Source organism: Protomyctophum bolini (genome assembly GCF_963924005.1).
Source record: "Protomyctophum bolini genome assembly, chromosome: 8".
NCBI classification, from domain to species: domain Eukaryota; kingdom Metazoa; phylum Chordata; class Actinopteri; order Myctophiformes; family Myctophidae; genus Protomyctophum; species Protomyctophum bolini.
The window spans coordinates 29,575,270-29,588,252 of NC_137869.1; the positions used below are offsets into that span (position 1 = coordinate 29,575,270).

At 42.8% G+C, this 12,983-nt stretch overlaps 1 protein-coding gene across 1 annotated transcript in view; it reads right to left on the minus strand.

The window, feature by feature from the left end:
* The window catches only part of cbarpb (CACN subunit beta associated regulatory protein b), a 26,589-nt gene extending 15,613 nt beyond the window's left edge, over positions 1 to 10,976 (minus strand). Inside the window, exons 1-6 of the mRNA XM_080770117.1 lie at positions 10,896 to 10,976; positions 9,410 to 9,615; positions 6,735 to 6,807; positions 5,032 to 5,180; positions 884 to 945; positions 170 to 332 (exon numbers count right to left, since the gene is read on the minus strand). Of these exons, the coding sequence (XP_080626243.1) occupies positions 170 to 332; positions 884 to 945; positions 5,032 to 5,180; positions 6,735 to 6,782 (422 nt within the window). The 5' untranslated portion in view covers positions 6,783 to 6,807; positions 9,410 to 9,615; positions 10,896 to 10,976. The remainder of the gene's footprint in view (positions 1 to 169; positions 333 to 883; positions 946 to 5,031; positions 5,181 to 6,734; positions 6,808 to 9,409; positions 9,616 to 10,895) is intronic.
* Positions 10,977 to 12,983: the final 2,007 nt, after the last annotated feature.

Sequence of the window (12,983 nt, forward strand, 5' to 3'; positions counted from 1 at the left end):
ATGAAAATTCACCATAATAAGATTATCTTGGATTTTTCATCATGATAAAAGATCAAATTATTATTTCCTCCGGTCCCTAATATGTACAGTACAGTGTGCACAGAATGTGTGTGTGTGTGTGTGTGTGTGTGTGTGTGTGTGTGTTTGTGCAAACGCTATCCTGTCTGACCTTCGCCCTTTCTCCAGGGCCTTCTTGCCGTGGTCGAAGAGTGCGGCCTCGTTGAAGGAGACCCTGCGGCCTGTGGTGCCTGTCGAGAGGAAGCGCTCCGTCTGCTGGTCAGTGGAGCTGGCCATCGACAGACACTCTGACTCATCCACCCTGATGGTAATCTCTGGATGGAAAGACAAACAAACCAATACAGAGTCAGACATACGCAGGGTTTGATGTGCTGTGGGGGGATGGGGCCCGGCAGAAAACCTCCTGTCTTTGTGTTTTAACTGTTTGTGTTTTGGTTTCATAAATTAATGCCCTAATCGATCATACTGCGGTGTCGCAGAAAAGTATCAAGAGTAGCAGATCTGCAAGCTCATCCGCTTTATCTCTTTTATCAATTACTCCTCTCCATCAATGTCTCTCCATATCAGTCCCTTCCATTCACTTGATTCCATCTCTCTCTCTCTCTCTCTCTCTCTCTCTCTCTCTCTCTCTCTCTCTCTCTCTCTCTCTCTCTCCCCAGTGGTGGAAAGTAATTAAGTAGATCTTGTAGATCCGCTATTTTCAAAAGAGTTTTTATACATTTTGAAAACATCCTGCATAATGAATACTTTCACTTTTGGTACTTTAAGTATATTTTGTTATATCTGTACCTTTACTCAAGTACATTTTGAATACCCGACTTTAACTTTTAACAGAGTATTTCTAAAATTCTTCCATCTCTCTCACCATGTGTGGGTTGAGAATCTTCCATGTAGGTGGTGTTGGTTTTCTCGGGGTCATCGCTGGCCCTGGGGCACGCACACACACGCACACACACACACACACACACACACACACACACACACACACACACACACAGAGAAAGAGACTCAGATCAATGCTGTGACATGATTACCCCTGAAGTCTGCAGCTTCCATTCGTAGAACCCAGCCAACAACAATCACATATAGCCTGCATGCACTTCTCAACCTGTGGGCCGGAGCCCGCTGGTCAGCCGTGAGGACAATGCAAGTGGACGCCCAAATGATTGGAAAAACAATTATTTTCTTTTAATGCGTCGAAAACCATCGGCTATTTTTGCCGATGGTTTCCCAGATTGGTCATAAAGTATAACCAAAACATAGAGCAGAAACTAGTGGCTTTGACAGTTCATAGAAGCGTAGTGAGCGTACCACAACACAACACGCCTATACCGTGTTCTGAGTAAACTATCTCTCCCCACATTGTGAGGGAATCCCAGTGGGTCTAAACCTTGTTTACTAGGGGTCATTCCTTTTTGACAACAATGTTACTCAATCAATTTAACCTTTTCCAACCTCAGGCAGAAAGCATCATCTGATACCTATACTGAAATATTGATGTTTCGAAATGTTTGTTAAATACAGATGACCATTTGGTTGCCCAACGCATATGTTGGTGCTGACCTTTTTTTTTTTTTTTACCTTGGAACAAATATTAGCAAAGTAACATCATGATACCAGCCAGCCGAATAGTACTTTTAACATTTAACATTGTGTTGATATATACGGGATTGATCTTGCAGTAGGGATGGTGAGTTTGGTGATAATAATGGCAATGTTGGTCCATCGGTCAGTCTGTCCAACACTTTTGTCCCCAAAGAATAATTTGCCATGAACATGTTCACCTTTATACTGTACCACCCGGAGGATGAACTGTACTGATTTGAACATGTTCACCTTTATACCACCCGGAGGATGAACTGTACTGATTTGAACATGTTCACCTTTATACCACCCGGAGGATGAACTGTACTGATGTGAGTGACCCCATGACCTTGATTTTGCACCACCTTCAGGCTAAAATATTTAAGATATCTCATAATATATTCAGCAAATTGCCATTAATCTTGTTGAGCACATTTAATTCTCCCAGGAGGGTAAACCCTACTGGTTTGGTTACCCCACTCAGCCTTTCCTCTAGTTTAGCACCAGCCTTGGTTCACAATTTCCATTTGCACACAACCACACAAGATCTCACAAGATTTGTTTTCCCCTGCCCCCTTCATAGACCAAATCAAACCATTGCTGATCTTCTATGCTAACTGCACAGTGGACACCAGTCCACACTCAATAATGTACTGACCATTGATGAAATTATCTTGACCCTTCCAACACTTCCCCTTGGCATCTACACACTGCTGTAAGACATCAGACATGGATAACGAAGGTAGGCCAGAATGTGACTATATGGCACCATATATTGTGTCAATATATTGGTGGGCGTTTTCAACCTGCTGTGCCAACAGCTAACAAGTCAGACTGTTTTCCTCAGTTGTGTACATTTGTACAGAGCCTTAATGGTGAGAATTGACTGGCTTGGTTGAAGTGGGTCTTGGTAACGGGCTACTAAAAAAGCAGAATTATATTAAATTTTTTCTCTGCTATAATATTAATATCTGTTTGAAGGATTACTGCTCAAAAGCCGTATGGCCTATGCTTTTTTTCTTTTTTTACCTTACTGCTGGGGGCAGCTAAATATTTGCTGCTTGATAGCTTCTTAAACTGACAACACAACAATGTATTGAATTGTTACCGTAGTTCAAACTCATCACCTTGTGACAGCACATTGTAATGTTTTTCTACTTTTTTTTCCCCCTTATACATGTTGTTATTTATGAAAAGAAATATAACGTGTGATGCATAGTATTTTCTCCTATTCACAAGAATGGTAATGGGCCTCGGACAGTGATGAGTGACAGGTGACAGAGACTGATGTCACCACCCACACAAGGTTACATAGGGAGGAAGTGACACACGGGGAACAGGGGGGAAAAGCTGAATGAATGTGTAGGCCTACACGGGGGAAGAGGAGCGCCAGGTAGCAGTCGGATTAATTTATTAAATTTGATCGCGCTATCTGCAGCCGTTAGCAACAGAACTGTCGGGACCGTCGGGGAATTAAGCAACCGCTTAATTGCTGCCGCCGTCGGGTGATTGGCGTTTGGACTGGAATCCGGTCGGTGGTTTTCTGCCATTGGAGTTTGAACAACCTACATACCGGTGAGATCGAGCCAAAGGCTTTCTGTTGCAGGATTACAAACTTTAAGGGGTACCGTACCCCGTTTGTTTTTTGTTTAGTTCCTTATCTTTGGATAAGGAACTACTAAAGACTGTCGCGGGCGTGCGGTATTCAATTAAGGAAGAGGACGAACGCGGACTTTATTATTTATTTATTTAATACTCAGCGCGGTTGCGCGCACTTGACTTTGGGCGGGTTGTTGATTTTTGTTTTGTGTGTCGTAAACGTTGTGGCAGGACGCAAGTCACGCGACAGAGAGCGTCGGGACTTGTTTGGGGCGGGAGGGGTTTTGAAAGAATTGTTTGTTGATTTCAGTTTGTCTGCCTGATTATTCTTTTTATGTTGTAGGGAGAGCGACAGGGACAGACGCACTTTGTCAAGTGCTTGGTTTGATGGTACACCGTTTTGTTTGACAATATACGTTTGCAGCATCTCTAATTCTCTATATAAATAATTTGAACTATATCCCTACGAATCTGTTGTTTAATTTTCCTTAGTTAATAATTTGCCTTAAGACACAAGGGGCGATTGTTACAACCTAAAACGGAAGAAATAAAATGCAGGACAAATGCATTATTGTCAAAATTAAAGTAGGCCTACTCATTTTCGTTTCACCTACTAGGCTACAGAAAAGGTCAGACTCAGGTAATTACGTAAAACAATAACGATACATTGTGATTATATATGGTATGGTTATATATATTTGCACCAGCTCACATTGTGGCCTTTTCATATCTTTTAGCGATAACGGTGACATTATCCCAATAGTGTGTGTGTGTGTGTGTGTGTCACGTGTGTGTGTGTGTGTGTGTGTGTGTGTGTGTGTCACGCTCACGTGTGTGTCTGTGACTTGAGGGATTTCTCTGTCCATCCGGATCTGTGCTGCCTTCTTCTTTCATTTCCTTTGCTTTGCTTTCATGTGTGTCTGTGAGTGCGTGCGGGTACGCATGAGCATGGCTGGGTGCGACGCAAGATTAATCACTGCCTATGGCTGCAATGAAATCTCATTACACTCATCATTTGTACCAGTCCGTATGATTCTGCTCTGTTTCGCTCTGCCCCAGTGAGTCTGCCTCAGTCCCTGTACACTGAACTCTATAGCAGCTGTGCTCTCATATATTCAAGTGCTAGTGATAATGCCTGCCACTGTGTAAAGGGACAAAGCATATTGGGTTGAATGAGCTGAGCGTGGATGAATCACCAAAAAGAAAGGAAACGGTGAGCATTGAATGTTTTTTCACTGCCATGTTTTCAGAACATCCCTATGGGGGGTCCACCTGATCCTGATACTCCTGATTTTCCCAGCTCTCCCAGTGAGCTGTGGCATTCCACAAGGAAGCATACTAGGGCCTTTACTGTTCCTTATTATGTTAAACACATGTCATCAGCTTGTGCCTACTACAGCTTCACAGTAAAAGTGGGTGACAAGGTGAAATTATTATTATATCATTGCTTCCTGCACCCTACTGCAACAAGGTTTTCATTTGAATACTGAATATATATCAAGTTGTTCGGGGGTGTCTTTGCATTGTCTCATTTGCGTGCTCACAAAATGGTCTGAAGTCCTTTTAGTGCTCGTACACTAATCTTTATGAAGAATATCTTGCACAGCGCTGTGGTGGAGGAGAACACGGGAGAATTCAAATTGTTAGCTCCATTAGCAAGTCAAATTAAACCCATTTACTGTGTAATTATACAACGTGAGCGTGAACACCAGATATTCTCCAAATAATGTTTGAGCATGAAGCGTGTAGTGCCTAAGGGCTTTCTATGCTTTGTAGCAGGAGGCCTCTGCTGACGAACGTCGTTTTGCGCTCATCGTCTTGGCGTCTCACCTGGCATAGCGGCCCGCTTCCCGACAGCAGCGTCGGCAGGCGATGATCAGGACGGAGATGAAGACCAGCGTTCCTGCCAGGAAAATGGAGAGGATGACCAGGAAGATCAAATAGCCATCCTGCCCCTCTGCAACCTCCTGTGGAATCTCCTGAGATAAAGAGAGGGAGAATTTGGATCTGTAGCAAAGCTAATACTGTAGGTCAGTGGTTCTCCAGTCATATTCAAAGACCACCAAAATTCATGTGTTTTTGGACGCCGGACCCCCATCTGAAAATAAAGCTGATGTGTGTAGGGTCAAAGTGGTTAGACTGAATTTGCTGGGGAACCCCTGGGTGTCCCCGGACCCCAATTTCAAGAACCACTGTTGCAGGTACTATAGGAAAGAGGTTTGTGCTCATACAATGAAACTATAATTTCACAGTGCAATTTATCAATTAATGCCAGGGCTTTTAAACTGTCTCAGTCTTAAGTATGGGAATAAGGCTTTCATGAGAGAATATGTTGTTTCTTTTCTTTTTTTAATCTATCTATAATGGGTTAAATTCAGTTTGTTTATCATAAAGACTTCTTTCTGGAGAAACAGTGAAATCTCAAAATCACATTTGTTTGCTCATTGTCACATCCACAAAATGTTATGCATTACTGAGCAGTTCACAAACAGCATTTGTAATCACTAATCAGTCAGCATAAAAATTGTTTGACACCAGGGCAAAAAGAGTCAAACGACCCTCTGTGTCACTAATTGAAAGCGTAAAGGCTCATACATAGTCTGGATTTTCGGTGGTTAGGTGACCACCGAACTACAATATGACGTCACCGCCACCGCTCCAGCCCTTCTCTCTGTTTTTACTCAGCACCGCTCAACGTTATTTCAGCTCCGGTGGTCAGCTCACCACCGGAGCGGTGGTCACCTCACCACCGAAAATCCAGACTATGAATAGGCCTTTTCTCGGCATCAGCAGCTGGCTGTCAAGACTGAACACAGCTTTAATGTGTGTTTTGTATTAATTATTATTATTATTATTATTTATTGTATTAATTTATCCAGTAAGATGACACATACTTATTACTTAGTTATTTCCTCAATAAATTAGTTCATGTGCATGCATAGTTGTGACTTCGTGAAGCTTGTGTTGCGTTCAAAAGGCGTGACATTGTAACAAATAATAGGTGATGGGCAGGCAACACAATAGAGGTAGCACAAAGGAGGCCCTTCCATATTGTTAATATCTCAGATGGCATGGCAACCAAGGCCAATAGGTAGCGATAGCATAGTGCTGTTCTACATATCATTGCTCTCGGGCAGAAACCTTGTATCTCCAATCTCCATATTGTCACAATATATATATATATATATATATATATATATATATATATATCCCCTATCACACAAAGATGAGTAACTCTGAAGACCCCCTAGGCGTCACGAACCCCCTGTTGAAGATCCCTACTCTAAACACTGAGTGAATATGCAGCAAAGTGTTAATGACGACTGGACACTGACGTCAGGTTGTAATTTCTATGAAGGGGAAATTAAAGCTGAGATTAGATCAGAGATTGAATTATTGCAGGCCCAGGTCAGGATATTCTCTATTTGATAGACAGTCAGGCCAAAAGAGAATATGAGGGGAAAGCACAGCTCTGTTTGGCAGTACGCCGGACATGTGCGACTCACACAGGATGTTTGAGAGAAGAGACTTACTGTGGAGTTCTCTGGTAGGATGTTCCAGACGGTAGAGTCATTGCTCATGGTCCAAGCCAAGTGAGAGAGTCCCCTTGAGAGATAAATATAAAACACACACACACACACACACACACACACACACACACACACACACACATACAACGGAAATTAAGGCTTCTGTTCCTGTTCATCCAGCCACAAACTGACATATTTGGATGGCTACAGTATGCAGCTGCTTACTATCTGTGCTAATCAAGACAACAGATAACTAGGAATACTGTATCACCGGTCTTTACAGGATGAAGAACAGTATCCAGTATAGGAAGAATGACTTGTTGTTATTTCTGCAATTTGGAAATGCATTCCCCACCCAGTTATTATGTCTGTGTCCCTTTTATGCCCATATATGGAGTTATTTGTCAGGCATGCCCACATATGGAGTCAATGCAGATGTCAGAACATCATTGTGATGTCAGAACAGTCCAGGCACTGCACACCTTGTGGTGGTGTGGAACTCGTGTGTCCAATTTGAAGTTGGTGGGGCGAACGGTTCTTGTGTTACGTGGATTGCACACACACACACACACACACACACACACACATACACACACACACACACACACACACACACACACACGTACAGAGACTTTGTGCATTTATAGATAAATTAGCCTCATCAAAGTTGGTATGGTTTACTTTATACATTGTCAGATACTTGAATGAGTCCTTTCACTGTATTATCATCACTTTACCCAAATGCAGCTCAAGTGCAGTTAGGAGGTTTTTTATTAATGTGGAGATTCTTTTTCCATCTGACTGACTTTTGTATTCTAATCAATTATGTAAAGGTTAGGAGGTTTCTGCCCAACAGCAACAATATACTAGATACTGTATATGTAATGCATTGGCCATCACTTTATCAGGACACGGTATGCCAAATACGACATCCACCTGTTGTGAAGTACACCTAATCTAAATTGTAAAACATTATGACATGTTTTATATTTATTGTGTAGGCTACTTATTCATACCATACAGTTATTTATCCTTTATACCTTATGACTCATATCTCATCATGGACATGTAATGTGACCAGTCCAGCATTGTTATTCTCAGGGGTCTTCAATGTTTTTCAGGCCAACAACAACTCCTTAGTTGAGAGAAAACATGCAGGGTCCCCCACTATTGTATAAAATTGTGTTGCATATTGAACATTTTCTTCTTCTTTTTTTGTTTTTGAGAAAGCCTTCCATCATGCAACTTGATAAAATACTTTCAAAGCCAACTCACCATATTTAGCTGATTTTCTCATCAGTGTTTGTTGACCGTTGAGACTCGAGAGATTTGAGACTAGCTTGGAAGTATTCCACATGGTTTTCTGTTACTCTGGGTTGCCTCCAAGTGATGCTGTAGCTCTTAACGGCTTGATAGATTCATTTGAGACAGCACTATCAGTGAGTGTAAATCCAATCTTTTGTTTGTTTTACACATTATCTTTGCTCCTCTACATGTTTAAGAAACGTAAGCCCAAACCGCACCAATGATTTGCCACGCAACTCCTTGCAACTACTTGCAGCTATTGCAATCATTATCCCCAATGACAGTTGCAAGGAGTTGCATTGGTGTGGTTGACCTTAAAACGGTTTTGTAGGAGTTGCAAGGATTTGCAACTAGTTGCAAGGATTTGCAACTGGTGTGGTTTGGGTTTAAGAAACTGATACAGTCTGCTGCACCAGAATCACTCACCACAAAGAATGAAGTGAAAATGTGTGTGTGTGTGTGTGTGTGTGTGTGTGTGTGTGTGTGTCCGCGCACACGTGTGTCCGTGCACGTGTGTGTCCGCGCGCGTGTGTGTGTGCGTGTGTGTGTGTGTGTGCACGTGTGTGTGTGCGCACGTGTGTGCGCACGTGTGTGCGCACGTGTGTGTGCGCGTGCGTAGATTAATCAATTTACAAATTTTCCCAGAGAAACTGACAGAAAGTATTAGCATCTCTGCTGTAACTCACAAAACATAACTTCATGTCAGTCCCAGACTCAACAGTATAAGTGCTTCTCTCCCTCTCTCTCTCTCTCTCTCTCTCACTTTCTCTTGTTCTCTCCATTTTAGCTTGCCCCAGGCACTAATCGCCAACCAGGGGCTCCAACAGCTCAGCTCCACTACCAACACTAGTGGTGCTGCTATGCGTTCCTTCTTACAGATCACAGCCATTAATACTGTTACTGCTGCACCCGCCCGCCCACGCACACACACACACACACACACACACACACACACACACACACACACACACACACACACACTTGCTCGCGTCTACTCACCTGGCAGGAGAGAGCCAACATGCCAGCAGCACCAAACAGCACTATACTAGCCAGTATAACTGCACCACATTCATACAGCACACTCTAACTTCAGCACCATCGTCCGTGAGCTGGTGTGTTGCCAGCCAGTCTCTGGGTCTGCTATAGCCAGCCTCCGCGCCTCCCCACCGAGCCTGAAGACTATGATGGTGCTCATCAGGTTGCAATCAGAATTCCCTCCCTGCATGCAGTATACTATATCACAGCCTGCTTTCTACCACACATCGTGTGTGTGTGTGTGTGTGTGTGTGTGTGTGTGTGTGTGTGTGTGTGTGTGTGTGTGTGTGTGTGTGTGTGTGTGTGTGTGTGTGTGTGTGAGAGAGAGAGAGACTTACCCTGATGGAGGGCTTTGTGCAGCAGCTCTAGATGTGCGCGTATGGCTGTGGCTCTGAATCTCTTCCTTAGCTCCCTTGCTGCATCCTCAGCCTTGCCTCTGCCTCTGCCTCCTCTGCCCACCCAGCGGTGTTCCCCTCAGGGCTGGCCCCACGGCCCGGCAGCAGCACCACCAGCAGCGATGTCGGTTTCTAACATGCCTGGCTGGCTGGGTAGGAAAGTGGACTCATGGTTATACTTTCTCTCTGCTTTGAGGAACCGATAACACCGTAAATGGACATATATTAGCGTTCTATTTTCCGAGCCTGTATGCATTTTGCATTCATTATTATGCATTCAACTAAATTCTTAAAGAGTATAGGAATCATTGGTCTATATGACCAGACCCACTTTATTTGATGTATTTGTGCGTGATGATATGCCTGTCAAAAGTAAACTCTTCTTTTTTTAGTAATGTCAATGTCACCACAGCACATTCCTGTCTAGGTCTTTTAGACATTTGAATAACAAAGTTATTAAGTTAAGTAAATTAACATTTCATTTCACTGGCTGTGCTTTTGAACTCCATAGGAATTTAGACACATTTTTAACATCTTCATGTAGAAATTTGCTAAAGTTTCAACTGCATGGTCATAATGCATGCAGGAAGTCACTTGTTACTTGCCTTAGCTTGTTCATTACTGATACGTTCAATAGATTCAGATCTGGATATTACAGACATCTTTGTTAGAACCGTCACATACTAGGCTACTGTCATGGTTGGGTAGCCTACCGCATGACGTTAAACCATGTAGCTATTGTTTTAATATGTATTAGCCTAGTTGACGTTTGGTCTTTCAGTTTTAGACTATTGTGACATGTCCTGCTTTTCTTGCACAAGAATGGACTTCAGTAAACAGACTAAACACGAAATGTTAGCCCATGGTAATGGGACATGCAGGCGATGCATTTGTGAATGCATTTGATTTCTCCGACAGGTTTGTCACTATACAGAACAGAATTATCACATCACACCCCTTACCCTCATCCAATATATTGGTAAGAATGTGTGGCAAAAACTAATTGTGACAGCTCCTATAATAGGAGAAATATACAAATATAGTAATAACGGATAATAACAGGGCGCGCCGCCGCCAATGCAATCATCCAAGTCCTTATTGCCCGTTACTGCGCTAATTTCTTTGCTCCGGGAAAAAAATTAACATCGCTCCTCGCAGTGGCTCTCACCATATTTCCAATGAATGCGACATAATATCAGTATAACTTCACAAATTAAATTTAACCTGAAGTATAAACTCAAAATGGATAAAGTAGACAAAATTCTAAAGTGCAAACCAATAAACCAATAAACATGCCGTCCGATTTCTCTTGTTCTAATGATTTTCAGTATGAAAGCGCCAGGAGGTAGCATACAGTAGCCTAGGAGGAGTGAAGTGGTTTATACAGTACAAACAACACATGCATGCACGCAGTAGAGATACCACTCACCTAATCAATTAACACGGTCCATATGGGGGTACATGGGCAAAGCCAATACCGTCAAACTCTCGCGGAACACTTTAATTTTGATTTAAAGCTAAAAGTATTTATGAATGAAACCCTGATGCATAAGACACACCCACCACCCAGTCAGAGACTCACCACGTGACGTAAGGGGGGTGATTGAAGAGCTGATCAGTTCGCTTGGAGCGTTTTCTTATTTAATGGTGTCAGTCATCACCGTTTTATGTTTTGTTTTTCTCCCACTGGGGGAAGAAAAGGGGATGGGGCTGTATAAATAATGCCTGAGTCTTGGCCATATATTAACTATATCCACAGTCATTGATTTTATGACTGATATATTTATAAAATAATTTTACATTTGGATACCGAATCTGTGGGACTCGGGAGCCCAAGTGTATTCTTTCTCTTTTGCAAATAATATTATAGGTTTATTTTTACTTTCATTTTGTTTAGAAAAAGAAAAAAAAAGTATTTCATATAATAATGTTTGTAACAATTTATAATCTGTTCAATAAAAACATATTTGACAAAAAATATATATTATAGGCTATGGGTCTCAGTGGTCTCTGAAAAACAGTTCCCAAATGTGTCAGATAGGTTGGGAATATGCATAACTCTGTACTCTATCTGTCAAGCATGTACCTTATGCCCCTAAATGGTATATGATGTAATCAGTATTGTAGTGTGTGTGTGTGTGTGTGTGTGTGTGTGTGTGTGTGTGTGTGTGTGTGTGGGGGGGTGGTGTGTGTGTGTGTGTGTGTGTGTGTGTGTGTGTGTGTGTGTGTGTTTCCTCACCATCTCCACTGAGAGTCTGACCAATTGGCTCTTGGCTAGTCACCTGCCTGTAGGCTAAAAGTGGGTAGTGACTAGCTATTAGCTAAAGGCCTACAAATACATTACATATCAGGGGACGTAATGCTTTATAAGAACTTGTTTATTAGCTAGTGTAACAAAATCAATTCATCTTAAGGGGTGTATTCTCTCTCTCTCTCACGCACACACACACACACACACACACACACACACACACACACACACACACACACACACGCACACACGCACACACGCTCACACCGCTGCTTGCGGAGCGGTCTTGGTATCGGAAGGTCGCTAGTTCGTATCCCCGGACCGGCACGTTAAAATTACCACCGCTGAAGTGTCCTTGGACAAGGCATTGAACCTCTACCATGAAATGTTCTATGAGCAGGGCCTGGCTTTAAACAAGTTATTGAGCTTAGTCCAGTTACCCTGGGTAAACATAGTACCTTTCCTTTACACACACACACACACACACACACACACACACACACACACACACACACACACACACACACGCAGTGACACACGCATACTCAAAGAGAAAAGTGTCAAATTCATCCTTGAAGCAAGTTGGACTTTCAAGTATTCTCATGGCGCCACCCACTGGCAGTGTATGGTCATAATGGTCTACCATTCAATAAAACTGATGGGATGTCGGAATCCTCACTGCAGTGCACCAGTCAGATCTATCCCGGTTTTGCCAGTCTGTTTCTAATTGCAAGCATAATGGTCTGCACCCTTGCGGCAGGGTAGGCCTATGTATGTGAAATAGTGAATCAGCCACGGTACCAACTTGGGCAGTTGCCAGTTGGGCTTGCTTACAATAAAGAATAAACATATTCACCGGACTCACTTAATTCACAATGATAGTATGGATATTGGATAGTGATTAGTGAGTGATAGTCACAACGATAAACATAAACTACAACTGACTACCGGTATATGGACCAGTCCAGAGCCATATAGTATTAAAGACAGTTACGACATTGAGGGGGGCAGAAAACAGCCCGGTCACGTGGTTCATGTAACTAGTTGTTTGTCACTGTGTAAAGCCAATGCATTCCATAAACTTTCGAGAGAGCCACCAATGCACATAGGACTGGCCCCATGATAAGTGAGCGGAGTTCAGACCGAGTTGTCGTAACCTCGCCGCTCAGAGTTGTCGTAACTCGGCTCTGATATGGACTACACTGTCACATCTCCCAGCTTGCACCTCTCCGGTTTACGGACTACATTTTCCTGTATGCTTTGGGG